The following is a 21,625-nucleotide window of genomic DNA, read 5'->3' on the forward strand; positions in this document are numbered from 1 at the left end:
CTGAATAGTTTGCCCCACTTTCCGTCCATTGGTTTCATCAGACCGCTTCTGTAGACCAGATCATCTATCCCTTGCCTGGAAAACAGTGTCTGATTCTTAGACACGCGGGTACTGCCATGTGCCCGCCACATGAAAGTGGCGTCAGATGGAGGACCCCTGCCCCCACAAGGACAGAGCTGTCTCCTCACTAAGCTGGTCTCTTGCTTCATGCTCCTTTCCCAGGGATCACAGGCTGGACCCACCGCCTATGGGCTTCTCAGCACTGAAACCCCACATCCTTCCATTTTGACTGCCCAGCCCTCATCAGACCAGACCCTCACAGAGAGTTGTATGTGTGTGTGAGCACCAGTAACATGAGACCTAGCATGGAGGAAGTCTGAAATAAAAGCTGATTGCATGAATGCACAGCAAATCCCCTCTGCTAATGGTGCTCATTCATTCATTCAACAAACATTTATTGAACCCATAATCCATTGGGTGCCAGGCTCTGTGTCGAGGGCTGTGACATTCAGGTTAACAGTAACCAAGTTCTCCAAAGACTGAATGGCATTCACAAGCTTCCTGCTCCCAACGCTCTCACTCACACATACCCACCTGGGTCCGAGAGCTCCAGGCCCCTCCCTCACTCCCAGAGACCAGAGCGCTGGCTCCACCATGGATTTTGACAGCAGTAGATGTTTTAGTGCCGAGTCACTGACTTTGGGGTCGAATCCTGGCGCCATAACCCATGCTGGGCCCTTAGGCAAATTATTTAACTTCTCAGAGCCTCAGTTTCCTCATCTGGCAAACAGGCATAAGTAAAAATGCTTATCTCATATTTGCCGTGAGGATTTAACAAAACAAACAATGCGTAGAGCAACACTCAGTGCACAATGCATGCTCGATGAACGTGGACTATTATCACGACTCTACACTGTATGGCAAGTGTCTGCCCCTCTCTGCCTCCTCCATAGCATGGCTCAGCACAAGTCCAAGCACACAGGAGGTGGTCAGTGGGATCAGATCTCTTGCTAACAGGGAGATCTGATGGGACATTCTGGGTAAGGAAACCCAGAAACTAGCAAAGGGACTTCCCTGGTGGTCCAGTGGCTAAGACTCCCCACTCAAAATACAGGAAGCCAGGGTTCAATCCCTGGTCAGGGAACTAGATCCCACGTGCTGCAACTAAAGATCCCACGTGGGCTTCCCTGGTGGCTCAGTGGTAAAGAATCCACCTACAATGCAGGAGACACAGGAGATGGCTGGTTCGATCCCTGGGTCGGGAAGATCCCCTGGAGAGGGAAATGGTGACCAGTACTCTTGCCTGGCGAATCCCATGGACAGAGGAGCCTGATGGGCTGAAGTCCGTGGGGTCACAAAGAGTCAGAAGCAGCTGAGCACACACATGTCACAACAGACCTGGTGCAGACAAATAAAATAAAAAAATAAAAGAAAAAAGAAACCAGCAAAGGCGTGGAGGTGGGGAAGAACAGGGAGGGACTGTGCCCGGAGGAGCGTGAGGGTTGAGGGGGAGGTCTTAGGGGTGCTGTGACTGCTCAAGGATGGGGAGCTTACTACTCAGAAGCAGCAAGTTCTGTGGCTCAACAACCTGACTGTTACAGCTCTTTCCCTAGGTGGCCACGTTCTCCATTTCAAGTCCTAAGAAAGTCATGGGGATCCCACTCCACTGGCAGCAAGGTCCAGACTGGATGTGGCATAGTTATGAAGGAAGTTAAGTCATTTGGGGGGTCTTCTAGAACAAATACCCATTCCCCCCACCTTTTCTAGGACACCCTCATACCTCTGCCCTATTTGAGGCAAGTAGCCAGGTGATGGACCAAGGAACGGGTCTGGCTAACTGAGGGCTATTAACAAGGACCACATGCAATCACAGAAAGCCAGAGTGAGGGTGGGGAAGGGGCTCCCAGGCAAGGTCAATGCCTTACTCGGGACTCTCAGAGACCCCTGGCTCTGGGTCTCAGTTTCTTCCTTGGAGAAATGGTTTATTTTCCTTGACTGTTGTAAAAACGAGAGACTGTAAGTCTGAAACCAATCTTGCCATTAGAGAGGAAAATCAAGTGTTGGAGGTAGCACTGGGTGTCTTTCTTCAGAGCTAGGTGCGTCCACATCTGGGGTGAGGTGGGCTGCTCTGGATTGCCCCCTCCTCACTGTCAGGGCAGAACCCAGCTGGCCCTGGGCGCTTGGCGTTCATTCTCTGAACCAGGGTTCCATCACTGATCAGCCCCAACTGCCTGAGCATTTCCTGGGTCTGATAAATGAGTTTAGACCCCAGGTTTTCAGGCCTGGGCCAGGAAGAGCTAGCCACCACCCACCCACCTCCAACCCCCCCTGCCCGGATTGCCACCCTGGAGGCTGCACCTTGGCTAGATCCTTAGGGCTCTGACCTTAACCCTGTATGGAGATTCCTATACTGCAAAGCAGGCAACCTAGGCCTGGCCCATCTGGTCCTGATCGCATCCTCAGCACCTGTTCCACGCTGGCCTGCACAATCTCTATCTTCCCCACTGCTGGGACTGCACAAGCGCAGTAGGTGCTGCTAGGTTGCTCGTCAGGCCCCCCACAAGAGGAGCAGAGACCCCTCCTGACAGGTGGGTTGTGAATCTGTCTTAATTAAAATGTGCAGGAGGGAGGTCCCCAAGGAGTGGTGTCCTTACCCCCCTGCTCTGAACAAGGGGCAGCGAATCAAGGTACCGTGGGGGACAGTGAAGCAGTGACCCAGGGATAGCTTCCAGTCGATGGAAGTGGCTTCTCTGCCCACTCCAGTCAGGGCTCCCCACCTGGAAACTACTGGAATCTGGGTGGGGGCTGCACTGACCACAGTGCATGTCCTGTACCCTGGCATTTACCAACTGCTTTCACATCCCCCATCTTGTCAAAGCCCCGTAGCCCCCGATGAGGTAGGTGAGGACTATCAGACCTATTTTATAGATGAGGCAGATAGGCTCAGAGAGGCAAATGGATTTGCTCAAGGTCACACTGCTGCTAGATGACAGAGCCGGGTATCACCTACATGCTGATGGTGGGGAGGGTGGCACAGGCTCTGTGACTTTGGGCCAGTTACTTAACCTCTCTGAACCTCAGTCTTCTCATGTGAAAAATGGGGATAGTGATAGTTCTACCTTGTCAGATTACTGTGAAGATTAAATGAAATAATGCTGTAAAATGACCTCAGCATAGTCGTGGCCTGGGGGCCTACTCCATAAATGTGAGCAATGATTGTGATTATTATCCCAAGGGTACTCAGATGCTGTCCCTGTGTAGGCTACACGCCAGGTAAAGCCCTGTTACCTCCAGGCTCCCACCTTGTCTCTGTTGGTGTCGCACAAGACCTGCTAAGCTGGGCTCAGGGTCCAGATGTGGAGAAGCAGGGACAGAGGAGGGCTGCAGGACTCCTCTCCAAGCTGCCTGCCTGGGGAAGGGGGCCAGGAGTCTGTCTCTGGCTCTGGTTCACAGCCCCCACTGCCCGCTTTCTCACATGGACCTCAGGTCTGCTCAGGGCCAAGCAGGGACTGGCTGAGGCTCTCCTTGAGTCTTTCATCTCTAAAGGTCAAGGCTGCGCATGGGAGCTGAAAGGATTGGGAGTGGTCCAGGTTCTCAAAACAGACCTCTGCCCAGCCCAGCCTGGCCCTCCAGGGTCTGCAGGTTTCTGAGCATGGAGGCCCAATCATGCTAGTGTCTTTTTCCTTCCCTGTGTGCTGGGCAACCCTGAGATGGGAGAGGGGGTGGGATTGGATGCACTCAGCTAAGGGAAGGAGAAGCAAAAGTCAACCTCGGGGTAAAAGGCATAAAAGGCACGGGCGTGTGACTGACCGGGCCCAGCCGGAGTGACGCCACCCCCAGACCCTCGGTCCTGCAGTCTCTTCCGAATCACTGACCATGAGCCCTGGCCTCGGACCTGCAGCCTGGGAGCTCTTCTCTTGCTCACGAATCCCCTTCAGGGCAAGGCCCAGACTGTTAGCCAGCCTCCACCACCGTGCTCTGCAGGGGTAGGGGTGGGGGTCCCAGGTCAGACTTCCCCTTCCTCATTTCTACACATTTGGATGCCCCCTTCAGGGGTCCTGCTGTGAGAAGGAAGGGAGGGTGGTTCTGGCCACGCTTCCTGGGAACTAAGAGGTAAGCAGGCATCTTGTGTCCAAGATGAGCTTTGTGAAAGCCTTGGGGCCTGTGGGCTGGATCCTTAGCATTTTAAAATTTTATTATGACTGCGTTTGTTTAAATATATATATATATTTATAGCTCTATGTGCCCACCGCCCCCCAGCCCCTCCCCAGCCCTAGTTTTTCCCCTTGGCTTTCTGTCTGGTGGCCGTGTAGGGCAGTACCGTCTGCGTGCTCTTGTCCGACACTGTTTGGGTACTGCTATTCCGTGTGACCCTGCGGGTCTGCTCAGGGACCGAGGTGGGGCCTGAGCGGCGTCCAGTCAGAGGAGAGCGCCTGGGCTTGTAGGGAGCCGGGGAGGGCTTGAGGGGGCCAGCAGGGGCCTCTGTGTGGGCAGGCTCCGGGGACAGGCCCCCCTCCTCCTCTGCGGCCTCCTCCTCGCCGTCCCCCTCCTCGTCGTCACAGCACAGAGCGTGGTAGAGCACTTTGTCGCTGAACCGCACCCTTTCCCGCGTCCCCGGGGTCCGCTGGGGCAGCTGGCCCTTCACAGGGCCGGCGCTGAAGGCCTCCTCACTGGAGGAGTCCGGGGTCTCCACCCGGGGCCCGTTGGGGACGGGCAGGCCACCGTTCATGAGCCGGTAGTCTGGGCCGGCCCCCGGCCGGGTCGACTCGGGGCCGTCCACGGAGTCTGAGGGCGTGGAGATGTCCAGGAAGGAGCAGAACTCCCAGCTGTCCGAGAGGATGTCGGCCGTCATAAAGTCCAGGTGGCCAAGGTCAAAGGGGCCGCCCACGCCTGCCTTGTCGCTGCTGGAGGTGCTGCTCACAGTGGCTGTGGTCCAGTCATCTGGCTCCAGTTCAAAGTCGAAGTCCGAGGTTAGTTTATCGATTTGGCTCACCACCTGGCCGGGCAAGGGGAGAGGAGTGAGCGGCCAGCATCACCAAGGTGCGAGTGTGCCCTGTCCCAGCCTTGGCTAATGACCCTACAGGACACAGGTGGACTTGAGTTCACAGGTTTGCTCGCCCTGTTGAGGGCCAAAGCTGGACCAAGGTTAACACAGCTGGTTCGGGCCATCCGCCTGTTTTCCACTCCTCAGTGCCTCTGGGAGAGGGAGGGTGCCTCAGCCCTGCACCCCATCCTTTCACACACATCCCCTCCTGCCCCAAAGCCAGATGCTGTTCTGGGGGGCAGCCCTAGTTCTCAGAGTTGGATCTTCCTTTGATTGGGGACCATCTGAAACAGGGCTGAGAGATTCCAGCAAGTCCATTCAGTGGCAGGATGAGAAGCCCACCCACCCTCGGAGAGGAAATTAGATGTGAAAACCGCAAAAAGACTGCCCAGGCTTTCTGAAACATCCTGGACCGGCCTCTGCAGCAGGTCAGAAACTGGCCCCATGGGTCTCCATCACCCCACCCCTACATAGATAGCCCCAGAGCCTCCTCTCTCCTCCCTTTCCCCACTGCTTGATGAGTGGAGATCAATCCTGGCTTGTGAGGGAAGGAATAAAGCAAGCATTATTTGGTAAGCAATAAGAAAACCATCCATCCTGGGCCCAGAGCTGCTTGTTAAATGCACTCGGGCTGCAGAGGTCAGTGCACCCACCAGGTCCTGCCCGGTACAGGTGGCCCTGCCTCAGGATGGCCCCTCGTCGAGGCCAGGTCAGCACAGACATCGGTGATGAAGACAGTGAGGGGGGAAGGGAGACCAGGCAGGGACACAGGGAAAGGACAGAGCAAGGGGAGGAGAGGAGATGCAGGCCGGAATCCAAGCCAGCAAAACAACAACAAAAGCAAAGCCAAAGCACCAGAGACCCAGGGACAAAGACAGACACAACGAGTCATCAGGCCCCGGAGGCAGCTCCCAGCCCTCTCAGAGCTCTCTCCCTGGGGTCGGAGTGGTCAGTCAGTTCATTAACTAAAAAAGTCCCTAATTCAACAAACCTTTACTGAAGACAAATGCTGTCCAGGGATGTGCTAGGAGTTCGGCAAGGAGCAGGGTTGGTGAGTGCTCCAAAGTACAAGAGAAAAGCCAGGGGGAAGATGGCCAGCCAGGAGCCCGGCTCAGTGGGGTGTCCGCTCAGTGGGGTGTCCGCCTCATCAGGAGTCAGGGGCTCTGACGCCAGAGACCTGCTCAGTCATTTTCCCTCTCTAGGTCTCAGTTTCTCAATCTGTGAACGGGGAGTTGGGTGGCTTATCTATCTCCAAGTTTCCTTCCATCTGTAAGGTTCTAGGACTCTGTGCTTAGACGACTTGAGACACTCTTTGGGGGAGTCAGTGCCTAGGGATGCCCACTTCCCACAGCCCCAGACTAGGGGTGGAAGGAACTCTTGGCAGAGGCCTGTGGAAAAGCTGGGGGCAAAAAGACACCCAAGTTCCTGATTTGGACATCAAATGCTCTATGTGTCTTTGAGTAACTCACATAACCTCTCTGGACTTCAGCTTCAGTCACACCAAGGGGGTATGAGAATCCCGGCCCTGCCAACCTCATTAGAACTTCCTGGGGAGCAGTGAGAAGCCACTGCTCCCAATGCCCTAGGGCTCTCTGGGGGCACTGGTGATAAAAGTGACATGATCTCCCAGCTCTGAGCACCTACTACGTGTCAGGCTTTCTACCCACGAGATCATCATGGCCTGGATGTATAGATGACGGGCCCAAGAGACCAGTCACTGGGGACCTGAGATTCCTACCCCCACCAGCCCTGCAACACTGCACACGGCTGAAGTGCTGCCATGATTTCTGGGCCTGGACAGCCAATGCGTATAAACTCCATCCTCCAGTCTGGTCACCCCTTCTTATGCCCTCCACTGCCCAGAATGACTCCTGTACCTCAGAGAAGCTAGCATCCCCCTGAAACCTTTGTGTAAACCAAGCCCCATCTGAGAGCTAGTGGGAGCCCTGGCCTCGAGTAGGGGCTCTCAAACCCAAAGGTAAGGGCCTCAAACCCAAAGGTAAGGGCTCTCAAACCCAAATGCACAGAAGTAGGGGATGTATATATACACATAACTGATTCATTTTGTCATACAGCAGAAAATGACACAACCTTGTAAGGCAATTATACTCTAATGAAAACAGACAAAAAACCCAGACGTGCATCAGCCAACTCCCAGTGTTCTATTCAGGAGGTCCTGGTGGGGCTCGAGAGGTGCATATCTGACAAGCTTCGAGATGGTTCTCCTGCTGCTGTTGGTTCAGGAACAGACTTGGAGGACTACTGGTGTGGTGGACTGGACTTCCCAGGTGGCACAGTGGTAAAGAACCCGCCTACCAATGCAGGAGTGGCAGGAGATGGCAGGTTCGATCCCTGGGTTAGGGAGATCCCCTGGAGTAGGAAATGGCAACTCACGCTAGCATTCTAGCCTGGAGAATCCCATGGACAGAGGAGCCTGGTGGGCTACAGTCCATGGGCTCCCAAAGAGTCAGATACAACTGAACATGCATGCAATAGGCCTAGCAGACTGGGGATTTAAGCTGGTGAAAAATAGCAGCCCAGGCACTGCCACCCTCAGGAAAGGCCCTGTGCCTCTGGGACAGCCACACCCTCTAATTAGATTCCCCTGATCAAGCACTGCTGCTGAGAGTCTGCTGCTACCTGAGGTTGCGAGGATGACGGTAGGAATCTGGAGTCAAATGACTCGGCTGTGAGCTCACAGGGTTGGCCGAGGCCAAGCCGGGCCCCGAAGCTGGGTTCCTAATCCCCTGTGAGGAAGATGCAGGGTCCACAGAGCAAGAGCCCTAGAACCCTCAGATCAGGACCGTCTCCATGCCCAAGAAGCCCTTGCCAGCCCCCTGCTCAGGAGGCCTTCAGGTTGGGGCCCTTCCCCTTCTCTTTCAGAATGCCCTTCTCTGCTTCCATTCTGGGAGAGTGGAGGGAAAGAAGGGAAGGAGGGCTGGGCTCAGGTCCCAAGCCTGCCTCATCTTGGCTAAGAGGTTTGAGCGGCAAGTGATTTCCCTCTCCATATCCCATTTCCTCCCCTGTAAAACAGGATGACACGCCTCTATTCACCAGATATTAGAGATGCAATAGATAGGAATGTGCTTTAAACTGCAGAGTCTGCACAGACACTTAAGAACCTGGGCTCTGAAGCCAGACGCAGGGTCCAACCTCACCACTTACAGGCTGGGTGACCTTAGCTCAGTTACTCAGCTTCTCTGGGCCTAAATGTCTTCATCCAAGGAGAATTCTAGTAGTACCTACTTGATAAGGCTCTGGTAAGGAGTTAATGACTTGATGCACAGAGAGTGCAAAGAACAACATAGACCCCCAATATCCACTGTGCACCTGTGGGTGCTAACATATGGCCAGGCCCCTGGCATCTGGTCCAAGAGCAAACTCGAGTCAGCTCTTTACCAAAGGAATGCCACTGTAACAGGGACACTTCCAGTGCCTGTGGCAGAATAATGGGATATTATTAGACCTTTCAAACTGCAGCACACGGGTGGCCCCTATGTTCCCTCAAGTAAAGCTGTCTACAGACAGTATAGGAGAAGAGATACTACAGGTCAAATAGCTGAGCCTCACAGGCAAATCTTGGTCTGCTCCACGGGTGAGACATGTCACACTCACCAGATGAATGACATCAGTGAGGGTCGGAAGGGAGCGACACGCCGTGGGGACCCAGATGGTCTGCAGGGGGCCCGGGTCAGTCCACAACCCCTGCTGCCCATCCCCGGGGCCTCATTTCACGGGGCCAGTGTGGAAGGCAGGATTGGGGGCAGGTCCCAGGCTAACCGCCTCTCTGCTTTGGCTGCCTTGAAATCTATGATTTCTCTCTGAGATTTAATAATCATTTTGCCTACATGTAATGTGGGATTGTCTTGGAGTGCAGGGAAATAATTATATACACAGAAGGAAAGAAAGGGGAAGAGAGAGAATGGAAAGAGAAATAGAAATCACAGAACCACAGACCCTTGAAGCCAAGAGGGCCTGGAGCCACCACTGAGACCACCTTTCTCATTGTGCTTGCTGATGAGAAACTGAGACCCAGAGACCAGGAGTCGAGCTGAGACTGGAGGTGGATGGGAGTTCAGAACAGGAATCACCTGCTCTATGGGGGGCAAGAGTAAACACTAGATAGGAAGGGCAGGGTTAAGGGCTGCGACAAAACCTGCTGGGTCCCAAACCCTGTCCCTAAGGGTGTCCACAACCCATGTTCTGATCATGGCCTCAGCTACCCCCCTGAACATGGCACCCATCCAGTCTCCCCACTGACAGCGACCTCCAGTCCAGCTCCCTTTCCATCCACGGACCTTCCTAGTCAGCCACCAGGACTCCATCACTCATCTGCTTCCAGCTCTTCCTGGCTCCCCAAACTCCTGAACCTCCCAAACACAATCCAACACCAAATCTGATCACAGGTCCTGTTTTCTCCAGCAAGCAGCCTCCAACCCTGCCAGGCCCACCAACCTGACTCACTCCACAGAACTCACTTGTGCCTCTGTGCCTCACCTGGCATGTCTCCTTTCTTTCCTACTCATTCCCTCTCACTTCCATAAGGAAGTCTTCCCTGATCCCCAGTTGAAGACAGGTTCCCTGTGAAAGGATCTCAAAGCACCCCGCACCTCTCCTGATTTTCCAATAGTTCTTGCTGCTACCATTTTATGTGTACATGTGACTGATGTCTGTGACCTCACTAGACAGGAAGCCCCATGAAAGGCAGGACTAGATCTGTCTTGCCCACCACTGCAGCCCCAGTTTAGTATAGGGATTGGCACATTTTTTACAGACACAGCTTTTGACTAGTGCATGAGTTCAGAGAGAGGACTTAATAAAAACCACTTGGGGCTTCTTTTATGAGAAAAAGTTCCACAGTCTTAGACATCCCAACATTGCCTGCCCTAGCCCGCCTCCACCGCTGGTTGAGATCCCTCTCCACGGAAAGCATGAATGTGTTCCCTAAGGCCTCAGGTTGAGGACCCAGGGAGCCCTGGGACCCGTTTATCCCCTCCCCGCTCACCTCTGGTCTCTTCAACTCTCTTGACAAGCTGCTACTCCTTCCTACCCTCCCAGGTCCCTGGGCAGCTGGTTATATAACTGGGGATTCTGCATTATTTATGATCACTGATTATTTTTTAATTCTTGATTATGTTACTTATTGTCTTCCTGGGGGGCTGTGGAGTTTGGGAAAAGGGGTGGGGAGCGAGTTGACCGTGATACATGATTCTCAACCTGCAATTTGGCCTAACTGGCTAAGGAGCTTTGTGAATCTGTCCGGAGGAGGAGAGCTCGAAGGGAAAAGGGAGGAAAGGAAGGTGAGAAAAAAAAAATAATAAGAAAAAATCCACACAATTCTTGCTGAGCTGCGGGTGATGGAACTGACCCACTTTGGCACAGTTCTGTGGTCCCCAGCCTCTCCTGCTCCAGCTGCCTCCTGGCTGGGCCACATTTATCTCATGCCTGCACAGCCCTTGGCTTCCCTGCCACCTCATATGCAGCGCCTTGCCCAGGGGACTGCACAATCACCACCGGGCTTGTTCCCCTTCAACACTGGATGGGGGATCCTCCACCACCACCCCTGGCTGTGAAGGGTTTGTGCCCACCCCTCCATCCTCCTGAGGTGTTCGGGCCAAAGTGGGCAACTGTGCCCTTAAGCTACGTCCTACCCAAGAGTCAGTGATGATGTGAGAGACACTAGTGATCAACACAATAAGTACCCTTGAACCCCGATATGCTGAGTGACATCTTGGGGAGGGGGGAACTGAGGAGGAGGAGGAGGCCAGGGACCTCTTCAAGGTAAGCTCAGCACCCAGGAGGCCAAAGGCAAGGCCCTTACCCCTGGCCTTTGGGGTTCCCAGTTGGCAGGGATCAGGGAGAGCAGGGGCTTCCCTGGTGGCTCAGCTGATAAAGAATCCACCTGCAAAGCTGGAGACCTGGGTTTGATCCCTGGGTTGGGAAGATCCCCTGGAGGAGGGCATGGCAACCCACTCCAGTAGTCTGGCCTGGAGATCCCCATGGACAGAGGAGCTTGGTGGGCTACAGTCCATGGGGTCGCAGAGTTGGACACAACTGAGTGACTAAGCACAGCACAGGGAGAGAGAGCAGTGGGGAGGCAGACCTCCACCCAGAAATACAACCAGGAGATTCCTGGAGAGCGGGTGGGATTCTCCCTGAGAACAAAATCCATATTCCATACCGTGGCCTGCAAGGCTCTGTGTAACCTGACTCCCTGTTTGACCTACCTTTCTGCTTTTCTCCTCCTAGTTCACTCCACTTCAGCTGCACTGCCTTCCTTGCTAATCCTGAAAACACCAAGCTCATTTCTTCCCCAGGACCTTTGCACAGGCTGTTCCCACTGCCTGGAAAGCTCATCCCCTAGATACCACCCTCACTTCCTTTGGCTCTCAGTTCAACAGCCATCTTATTGGAAACACTCTTCCTATCCCCATCACTGTCACTCTCTATCCCCTTTCCCTGCTGCACAAGGGTGGGACTGCCCACTGTTGGAGGTAATAAAGGTGCCAGCCAGGAGGTCAGGGTCCTGACTTTGACCTCTGATGATAGCTAAGAAGCAGATGCGATTCTAAAAGCCATACATGGAATAAGGAGCAGGCCAGTGCTTGAATATTTCATTAGTAATATCTAACAAATACGGAGTAAGTTTTGTGCCCATCGTTCTGCTAAGTACTTTATATGTAATACACATTTAATTCTCATCACAACCCTGAGGCTGAGGAGTGGGATGGGGAGTGTAAAATTCATTATCCTCATTTACATGGAAAATGGAAGCACAGCAAGGTAAAGTAACTCTCCCAAGTTTACACAGCTGGGTAGGGGGCAGAGTTGGATCTGAACCAGAGACATGTGGTTACAGAGCCATGATCTTGGCCCTGAGGCTGTGCTCTATCTCTAAAGTAAGATCCATAGAATTTTGAGGAGCTTAGAGAACCTGCTGGGACTGGCCTGGCACTCTGGAGTTTTGGGGAACCTAGGGGAGCTGAGGCTAATTAAAGATTGACCATCACATCTCTCTGCAGCACAATTTTAGCTTTCAAAGCATTTACATTCCTCACCTCACTCAGTCCATTAAACTACTCTTCCCATTCATGGGACAGAACTTGTTCCTCATCACCTGTGAGGCCAATGGGAGAGCTGCAGAAGGGTTTGGCAGGGTAGGGGAGGTATAGTACGGGAAACTCCAAACCCTTTAGGGAAATGAGTAGGTGTTGGCCCCCTTTCATGTGTGCATGCTAAGTCACTTCAATCATGTCTGACTCTTTGTGACCCTAGGGACCCGAGCCCCTAGGCTCCTCTGTCCTTGGGATTCTCCAGGCAAGAATACTGGAGTGGGTTGCCATGCCTTCCTCCAGGAGATCTTCCTGACCCAGGGATTGAACCCATGTCTCAATGTCTACCTGCATTGGCAGGTGGGTTCTTTATCACTAGTGCCATCTGGGAAGCACGTTGGCCCCCTTACCCCATGCCAAACCCCGATGAAGTGCTAAGATAACACTGAGATGCAAATGATCATCATCCCCATCTCAGAGATGAGCAAACTGAGGCTCAGGGGCCTGGGGAAGGAGGGCTTTAGTGTCCCTCATCTTTCGATGAACTTCAGGCTGTATGCTCAAGAAGGGGAGGAGAGTCTGCCATGAAGGGTGGTGTCCAGGGCTGGTGAAGAGAGCAGCAGAGAGAGGATGACAGAGGTTGATACAACTGAGCCCTTTCTCTCTGCTGGCCTTGCTCCTTAGTCCAGCATCTCCTGCTACTCTCAGCAGTCTTGCTTGTGAATCTTGTCTTCATATCTAAGTACTTTCCCCCTCTGACATGAGAACCCCATTGGTGAGCTCTGAGCTGGTACTGCCTGGGGAGTAGGGTGTGATAAGGTGAGGAAGCCAGTGTCTGCCACTGTCTTGACCTTGGGCCCACCCACACCCTCAAGGGAAAATGCCACACCGAGCTTCCAAGGAGAGGCTGACAGATCATGGGTTCCAGGGAGCAGGGGGACTGCAACACTTTACTCCAAACCTCACCCGAACCCAGTAACCCCATTCCTGACAAATCCCATCCTATAGGAAGTCGGCTATGGCATCTCTTCCTCTGTCTGGGCCTCTCAGAGCCTCGCCTGCCTTCCACTTCCTCTGCTCATCACCCCATGTCCAGACCCTGCCTGGGGGATGGGGGAGCTCTGAGGCTTGGCCCCTTTCCCAGCTGGGTGCCATTGGCAGCGGGCAGGCAATGGCATACGGGGTAGACTCTGGTTGCCATAGCAACCTGCCAAAGTCTTGGGTGGAGGCACATGGCCTACAGGGTGTATGGGGGGTGGGGACTCATCTCTCCCCATCCTAGCTCAGGCCTCTGGGCTGCAAAGCCTGGGAATCTGGAGCTCTGTTGTTTGAGACATGGGAGCGGGTGAGTGTGTGTGCTGGTAAGGAACACATAAAAGATCCGCAAATGAACTGTCGCACTTCTAAGCTCCCTGCCTCATCCCTAAAGGGTACACCTCAGAGCATCACAGCATGAGCATAAGGTGTCCCCTCTAGAAGGCCCCTGTCAAAATGCAAAGACAATCATTAGTCCACCTGCTGAAGCCCCAGCATAGGCATCAGAAACTTGAGTTCTAGGCTTAGTTCTGCCACTGGTAGGCTATGTGACCTTACACAAGCCCCTGTCCCTCTCTGGCCTCAGTTTCTTCAACAGCAAACAAACAGGGCTAGTCTGGATGACCTGTGAGATGCCTTCAAACTGTGGATGGCTATGTAGCAGGGGAAGATGAAGGTAGGTGCCTGGAAGATGCTCAGTTGGGAGGAGGCTCTACGCATATCAAAGCTGCCTCCTGGCTTCGAGTCAATCCTGGCTCTTTCTCAGCAGGCTTGCTGGGGCATAGGTCCCATGCTCCTCCTGCCGAGGACAGAGACTTTGGATAGTTTCCATGACCCTGATGGGACCACAGAGCATCTGAAAGTTGGTGGGGGGGCAAGTCAAAGTGGGAACTGCAGTCCTCTGGACCACTGAGGTTGGGAGAGCAGGGATTGCTCAGGGGCACCTGGTCTTTGATCTCCAGACTTATTCCTCAAAGATGTTTGGCTTAGATTGTGGCCAGCCCAGTCCATGGGAAGAAGCACCACCACTTCTCTCTGTCTGCAGCAATAGCCATTCCTATCTCCTGAGAAAGGATGCTCCATTAGGCTGACCCCAGGTAGAGGGGTTGCCCTGCTCAACCTCTGCTTCTGTCCCAGCATCTCTACAATCCCCTCTGCTCTGAACACGACTCCCTTCAAACACCCTCTGCTCCTCGGTTCTCAGGCCAGGCTGAAATGCCACTTTGACAGTCGGGAGTGGGTCTGCCACCATCACCTCCTCTTCCAAACCCTCTGAGAACCCCCATCTTCCCCACACAGCTGGCTGGGGAGAGCTCAAGCCCATAACTCCAGTTCAGTCACTCTCCCTGCCATTTCTGCAGGGACCCTGGTTACAAGGAGTTGAAATTTGCCTAAAGCCCACCTGGCTGGTGTAATGGCACCCAGCGGGCAAATTCAGGCCAGCGGCTCAGAACGCTGGTCATGCATTTTGGGCTCGAACACAGCCCAGGGGGCAGGGCTGAGGACATGTGAATCTCATTACCCTGGCGATGTGGGAAGTGGTAATTAAACCAGCTCCGCTTAGAAAGGCAGAGAGGGATACACATACCAGGATCTCTCGGTGACTTTTCAGCCTTGGCGGAAAAAAAAAACCAAACCATTTGGAACCATGGGACACGGATGTGTCCTTCAGAGGAGCTCCCTGCCCCTGGAAACATACACAGGAACGATGATATCCACTAGCAGCTCCTAGACCCGCTTCGGGGCACAGAAGGCAAAGCCGGCTTTCATTTTTCCAGGTTCAGGGTTCTAAGCATCTGTGTGATCTCCAGGGAATGCTCAGAGCTGGGACTTGAGTGGTAGGGACTATCTCAGTAAAGCCACCCACGCTCTCCCAGTGCCCTCTATAAGCCAGTCAGCGTCTGGGAGGCAGATGGTGGGGTCAAAGGTCAGCTGGGTCCCAGAAGACTGTCTTCTACTAAGAGGCTGTGGTGGGATTCCATCTTTTATTGGCCACCATGGCAGCTCTGAGCCATGGACCCACAACATGCTGCCTAAGCAGTCCCTGGATCAAGGAGGCCCCTCCAGCCGTGGGGTACAGTGACATCTTTAGCAAAGCAGATGTGGGGAAAGGAGAACAAGAAGGAAGTGCCAAGCAGAGTGACACAGGTGCATACAGCTTTGCTCGTGCACGTGTGCATGCACACACACACACACACACACACACACATGTGAGTATGTTTTGGTGCCAGGCCCAGGATACCTGGCCTAAGGGCTGCCCAGCCCATCACTCACCTCCCTTAGCTCCTTGGCCACCTCCTTGAGCTCTCGCAGGATGTCCTCCAGCTGCCCGATGACCATCTTCATGCGCTGTCGAATCCGCTCCCGCTCGCCACCACTGCTGGGGTCGTCACTGGGCTGCCCGAGGTCCGGGGTGCCCCGAATGTTCATCCTTCACCACGTGGCCGCAGGCCTGCCCATGCTCCCCCCAGCCAAGCACACGCTGCGTCTTCCTCCGCGGAGCCCCCCTCAGCCGGGCAGAGCTCCACATCTTAACGGCCCCCCAGCCCACCCTGGCCCTGGACGGCCCTCACCCAGCCCCAGCCCCCTGCCACCACCCCACTCCTCCACCTCTGGGTGGAGAATGGGACACCCAGAAGGAGACAGGCTGACTGAGGGGGTCAAGGTGAGGACACAGGAGGGCAGGGGGAGGGGCCGTGGGTCTCAGGAGTGGCTTCCAGGACTTGAAGTGCCTGTGGGTATGCTGAGCTGGACACAGAGGCAGGGGGATGACTCTGCAGGGACTAAGGGTAAAAGGTGCCCTTGGGATGGACAGAAGGCAGCAGTAATCCCCTCACAACTCCTAGGCAATTGCAAAGGCCGAGGTGTCAAGATGCAACAGACACCTGCAGAGGGATGGTGGCCAGGGCCTTCCAGATGTGAAGGGGGCTCCAGATGTGGGTGGCTCTGGGAAGGGAGCCGGCTTGGAGGAGGGCAGCCCCCTGCAGAGAGAGCGAGCCTGGCGTCAGCCTTCCCAGGCTGCAGCACCAGCCGGCAATGCAATGCCGCTGCCTCCCTCCTCACCCGAGCCTGCACCCTTCCTCGCTGAGGATTGGAGTTTTTTTGTTTGTTTGCTTGTTTTTTCCCTTTGTGGGGAGGGATGGTGGAGGCAGGTGCTCTAGCGCACAGCTCCTCCTCTAGAGGGGAAAGAGGGAGCCCCTGCTTTAAAAGCATAAGTCCTCAGCCTGCCATGGGGCACCCTGCCCTGGCTCCCGCCACCCCCACCCAGGCCTGGCCCCGCTGGTTCACTGGAGGGCCCCTCCAGTCTTCCTTGCTCTCTCCTAGTGCCCCGGGGGTGCTCTCGTTCCCAGCTGGACCTTCCCTTCCCCAGCCCCGCCTTCCGTCAGAACCCCCACTCCGCTCTCGGACTCACCAAGGGTGGGGGCACCGACCTTCCTTCCGAGCAGCGTCGGGGGCCAAGTCCCAAGACGAGGTTGGGGGCCCCCAAGGCTCCCTAGGGCGGGCTTCTCTCTCTGGACCCTTCGGCCCCTGGCCTCAAGGAGGTCCTCAGAGCCGCCACCGGAGACATCTGGGCGGTGGGAGGGGGCGGGGCCTCCACGCTCCAAGGAAGGGGGCCGGAAAAATCTCCGTCAACCCCCGCCGGGCTCCGGTGGGGGGGAATGAGCAAGGTTCCTGCGGGTCCGGGGCTCCGAGGCCACAGGTGACTCGGGCACAGGGCGACCGAGGCGACGCCGGGCCGGTCCCAGCGCGCGAGCCAAAGTCGGAGGGATCGGAGGGATCGGAGGGCGCCGGGATCCCCTCAGCCCACGCCCGGTATTCCCCGGGCTCGGCACCGTCCGGGATCCGCTCTGTCCAGTCCAGATCGGCCGGCTCCGGGTTCCACCGTGGTCTCTGCCCTGCCGAGAGTGAGCTGGCACCCGTGGGCGCCCGGGACACGCTCAGTCCGGACCCAGAACGACCGCGCTCCGGCACCTGCGGCGTCCGGAGCTGCCGCGAGGGTCCGCTCAGCCCAGCCCCGCGGTCCTCCCGGGGCGACAACGCTCTCGCGGCTCAGTCCAAGTCCACGGTCGGAACGGTCCGGAATCGCCGGATCCCGGGGGGAGGGGCGATGTTGGCCGTGGGGACCCGGTCTCCTCCGGGCCGGGCCGAGAGTGCGCGGGGCAGGGAACCCGGCCGGGCTGGGTCTGGCGGCCCGGGCGCGGGCGGGAGGGGCGCCGGGCGGAGGGGAGGAGGCGAGAAGAGCGAGAGGAGGAAGCGAGGCGAGGGGACCCGAGGGGAGGGGGCGCGCGGCGAGCCTGGCGGGCCGGGGCGCACAGGGCTTGCAGCCTCCGCTCCGCCGCCTCCCGCCCGCTGGCTCTCGGCTCGCCGCCTGGCCAGCCCCCGGGCGCCGGGTTTGCCGGTGGGGCCACCGGGCGCCGGGTCTGGCTGGGCCTCCCTCGGCCGCCTCGCCCCGCCCTGCCCCGCCGGGCTCCGCGGGCCTGGGCCCGCTCCCCGAGCGCCGCGCCGCCCGCGCCCCGGCCGCCCCCGGCCCGGCCCGCCGCCCCCCGCCGGACTGGCCGCCCGGGCGGGCGCTGGCTCCCTCAAAGGCCGCCCGGCTGGCTCGGCTCCGCTCGCCTCGGCGCTGTAAGGGAAGGGGCCGGCCCGGCGCGCCGGGAGGGAGCTTTTAAAGCGACACACACGCCTCCCAGCGCCAAGCACCGAGCGCGCGAGCCGGGGGGTCTCGCCACCCGGGGGACGAGGAAGCGTCCAGCGCTGACGGGGCTGGAGGCGGACTCTCCCGAGCGCACTCCTGTTGACCCCGGGGTGCGGAGGGGCAGCGGCTAGGGGCTTACTCAGTTCCTACCTTTCCGTAAGCCCCCATTACCCCTGCCCCCACTGCGGTGCGCTCCGGGTTTCCCTTTCGGCTAAATTTCCCGCATCAGACCTTCCTCCTTCTCCCTGTCATACCTCAAACTACTCCCAGACATGGCCTTAAATTAGATTAATTAAGAAAATGCAATACCGACGACATTTGCTGAGCACCTACTGTATGCCGCCAGGCTGTGTCTGGGCTGGATGGAGTTGGAGATTCCGTAGATGGATGAAAGAGATACATTAGACACGGGTCATTTGTTCAGTTCCTTATCCATTCACTCAACATTTATTCAGCACCTTCTGTGTACCAGACCCCACGCTAGACTCTGGGGTCACAGGAAGGAAAAGCAGCATTTCAGGAAGCTCACAGCTTGTGGGGACATTCCTGAGTAAACTCACAGGTGGTAAATGCAGAGCAAAGGCAAATTCTAGAAGCAACGATAAGGGGGGGTGGGAGCAACCCAGCCCAGCGGCTGGCAGGCTGTCCCTGAGGCAACCCCTGAGCTGAATCTCAAAGGAGAAGTAGGAGTTACCCAGGTGACTGTCAGTGTGGAGGAGGTGGGGGGGAGCCTTCCAGGCAGGGAGGAGGGTGAGAGCAGAGGCTCAAAAGCAGAAGTGAGAAGAGGCGGAGTTTGAACCAACTGTGGCCTTTTAGAGATATTTTGACAGCTCTGTGGAAAGTGGATTAGAGGAAGACCAGATCCTGAGAGACTCAGTCAGAGGCCATGGTTTGAAGCTTGGATTTTATACTGAGGTAGAGGGAAGACTCATTGGAAAAGTCCCTGATGCTGGGAAAGATTGAGGGCAGAAGTAGAGGATGTCAGAGGATGAGATGGCTGGATGGCATCACCAGTGCAATGGACATGAACTTGGGCAAACTTCAGGAGATGGTGAGGGACAGGTAGGCCTGGCGTGCTGCAGTCCATGGGGTCGCAAAGAGTCAGACGTGGCTGGGCAACTGAACAACAATAAAGTGGGAAGCTGTGGTCTTAGTGAGGAAACTGGTCCTGCTCACCTCTCAGGAGATCCCTCCAGGGCGTTGTGGATGGTGGATCTGAGAGCGAGGCCCCTGACAGGAGACCAACAGTTAGGAGGCTGAGAGAGGAGGGCGTCTACACAGCGGTAGGAATGGAGAGGTGGCAATGCTTCAAGAAATCACTCAGGAGAGTATGGGAGGACTTGGAAGATGGTTGAACTTGGAGAGGGAGTGGTGGTCAAGGATGCCTCTGCTAATAGCTTGAGAGACTAGGTAGATTGTTGTGCCACGCACTGAGTTAGAAGAACAGATCTGGGGTGAAGATGAGGAGTCTGATTTGGGACGGGTGGAGACACCCTGAAGACAGTTGAGTATATGGTCCATGCCTGGGCTTGAAAGGGTGTTTTTTTTGTTTTTGTTTTTTTAACTGCCCCAGGTCTTAGTTGCAGCACGTGGGATCCTTGATCTTCGTTGTGGCATGCAGTATCTTTAGTTTCAGCATGAGAACTCTTGGTTGTGGCATGTGGGATCTAGTTCCCTGACCAGGGATCGAACCCAGGCCCCCTGCATTGAGAGTGTACAAGCTTAGCCACTGAACCACCAGGGAAGTCCTGTTTGTTGTTGGTTGTTTGTTTTTTTTTTTTTTTTTGGTGGGGAGAAGGTGGGAGGAAGCAGATTGTCAGGCACTGAGGGCTGAGTGGGTGGTGAGAAATAGGAGTTAGTAAATATGGGTGACATTGTCAAAAGTTCAGATGACAAGGGAGTAGACGTCTTGAACTAGAGGCAGATGAGGGGTCAAAGGAGGCAGAGCTGAGTGGTGGTTTGAGGCTGGCCCACAGGGGGCTTGAATTCCAGGGACAGTGATGTGTTGTGAGTACTAACGGTTTCACTTGTTCTCCTAGTTCTCTCAGAGGTGTGTTCAGAGGGGTCCCTTGGAGCCCCTGGGTTCTCCAGAAGCTGTAGAAGTGTGAATCCAGCTGCCTGGGGTAGGGGAAATATTCTCCTGGGAAGGTGGGTCCAGAGGGCTCACCAATCACTTTGTTTAAAAATTGTGGTAAAATACACATAACATAAAATGCACCATCTTAATCTTTAAGTGTACAGTTCAGTGGCATTAAGTGCACTCACACTGTTATCCAGTCGTCACCACCATCCATCTCCAGAGCTCTCTTCATCTCACAAAATCAAAACCAAAATTCTGTACCCAGTAACTACCTCTCCATCCCCCTCGCCCCAGCGCCTGGCACCTACTGCTATTCTGCTGTCTGTCTCTTTGAGTTTGAGTGCTTTAGATGTCTCATGTAAGTGGAAGTGTACAGCCCCACCAGTCACTTTCATGACAGCTATGATGCAAAGGGATAGGCAAAGTAAAAAATGGGCTGAGCCTGAGACAATAAAGTGAGTTTCTTATCTTGGGTCCATTATTGGAACCATCTGCCCACATCACGGATGGGGTAGGTGTACTTGAACTTGGGTGTGTAAGGAGAGAGTGAACTCAGTTTGAAAGGATAGGATGCAACTACTTAATACCTAATTGATCTTGGGTCACATTAGTAGCCTGGAGGAGGGCATGGCCATCTACTCCAGTATTCTAGGCTGAAGAATCCCATGGACAGAGTCTGGTGGGCCACAGTCCATTGGATCGCAAAGAGTTGGACACAACTGAAGCGACTGAGCACGCATGCACGCGCATTAGTAGAAGTGTGGTGTTTGGAAGAAGGAAGGTGAGATTTCTTGTCCTCTTTGTGGGTTAAACTATGTCTAGGACCCGGATTCACTGGGTATGTCCACAGGAGGGCAACCAGGATGGAGAATGTATGTGTGGGGAGTGGGGAGAAGAAGAGTTCTTCTTCTCCGGGAAGAAGAGTTAGGCTGGTCAGGGAAGGCTGGAGGAGTCTCAGGAGCAGAGGTCTCTGGGTGTAAATCTTCAAAGGACTGCCACAGGGAGAGGTGATGCTCAGGCTCACCTTCCCTAGTATTTGGAGACTGACCCATCCTCTCTCCCCCTCAGCCTCCCTGGCCATCTGCCCAGATACCCCAGCCTTCAGATCTCTGCTTAGATCCACTCCCACCCCCACCTCCAGACAGCCTTCCCTAGTCCTTCAGTCAATAGGGAGAAGCAGAAGTACTCTTTTGGCCCTTTACCAAATGTTTCCCAGGGTATTCACTTAATGTGCTAGCTGTGTGACCTTTGGAGAGTCACTTAACCTCTCTGAACAGGGATAAGGAGCCCATAAACATTTTTTTTTTCTTTTCCCGTTTTGGCTGTCTTGCCAAAAGTAGGGGGGAGGAGGGGTCATTTTCTACTGTCTCTTTGACTCAGAAAAATAGAGATGATAATAGTACCTACTTTTCAGGGTCATTGTGAGCACACGGAAGCACTTGGCCCAATGCCTGGGACCTAGTAGGCACTCCGTAGATTGTAGCTGCTATCAGCCCTTATTAATGGCTTTGTGTCCATAAGCCTATTTCCTTGTGAGGCTGTGAACTCCCAGACACTGTCTGCCCTTGTCTTTCACATGGACCAGTGGAGTGGAGTGGAGTTGACAGCTAGTGACTTTTACTTCGGCCTGTTTTCCATCATCCCACTTCAGGTATCCCTTTCCTTTGGGAAATTCCTCCCTGTTGCCACATAGTCCTGGTGAGATGTCTGTTAAAGTGCCC

The 21,625-nt window shown here is 55.1% G+C and overlaps 1 protein-coding gene across 2 annotated transcripts; it reads right to left on the minus strand.

Annotated features, from left to right (window-relative positions):
* Positions 1 to 4,207: 4,207 nt before the first annotated feature.
* Positions 4,208 to 17,769, minus strand: INSYN1 (inhibitory synaptic factor 1). 2 transcript variants are annotated; one of them, XM_005211384.5, is made up of 3 exons: positions 16,563 to 17,769; positions 15,406 to 16,112; positions 4,208 to 4,996 (listed from the first exon to the last, which is right to left on the minus strand). In XM_005211384.5, the coding sequence occupies exons 2-3, from the start codon at positions 15,559 to 15,561 to the stop codon at positions 4,274 to 4,276; spliced, it is 879 nt and encodes a 292-aa protein (XP_005211441.1). In that variant the 5' UTR covers positions 15,562 to 16,112; positions 16,563 to 17,769; the 3' UTR covers positions 4,208 to 4,273.
* Positions 17,770 to 21,625: the final 3,856 nt, after the last annotated feature.

Source organism: Bos taurus, chromosome 10 (genome assembly GCF_002263795.3).
Source record: "Bos taurus isolate L1 Dominette 01449 registration number 42190680 breed Hereford chromosome 10, ARS-UCD2.0, whole genome shotgun sequence".
Classification (NCBI taxonomy): domain Eukaryota; kingdom Metazoa; phylum Chordata; class Mammalia; order Artiodactyla; family Bovidae; genus Bos; species Bos taurus.

Coding starts and splice junctions, on each gene's coding strand:
- INSYN1 (XM_005211384.5), bottom strand. CDS start 15,561: ATGAACATTCGGGGCACCCCGGACCTCGGGCAGCCCAGTGACGACCCC. Junction 4,997..15,405: donor TGGCCAAGGAGCTAAGGGAG/GTGAGTGATGGG, acceptor TTGCCCGGCCAG/GTGGTGAGCCAAATCGATAA.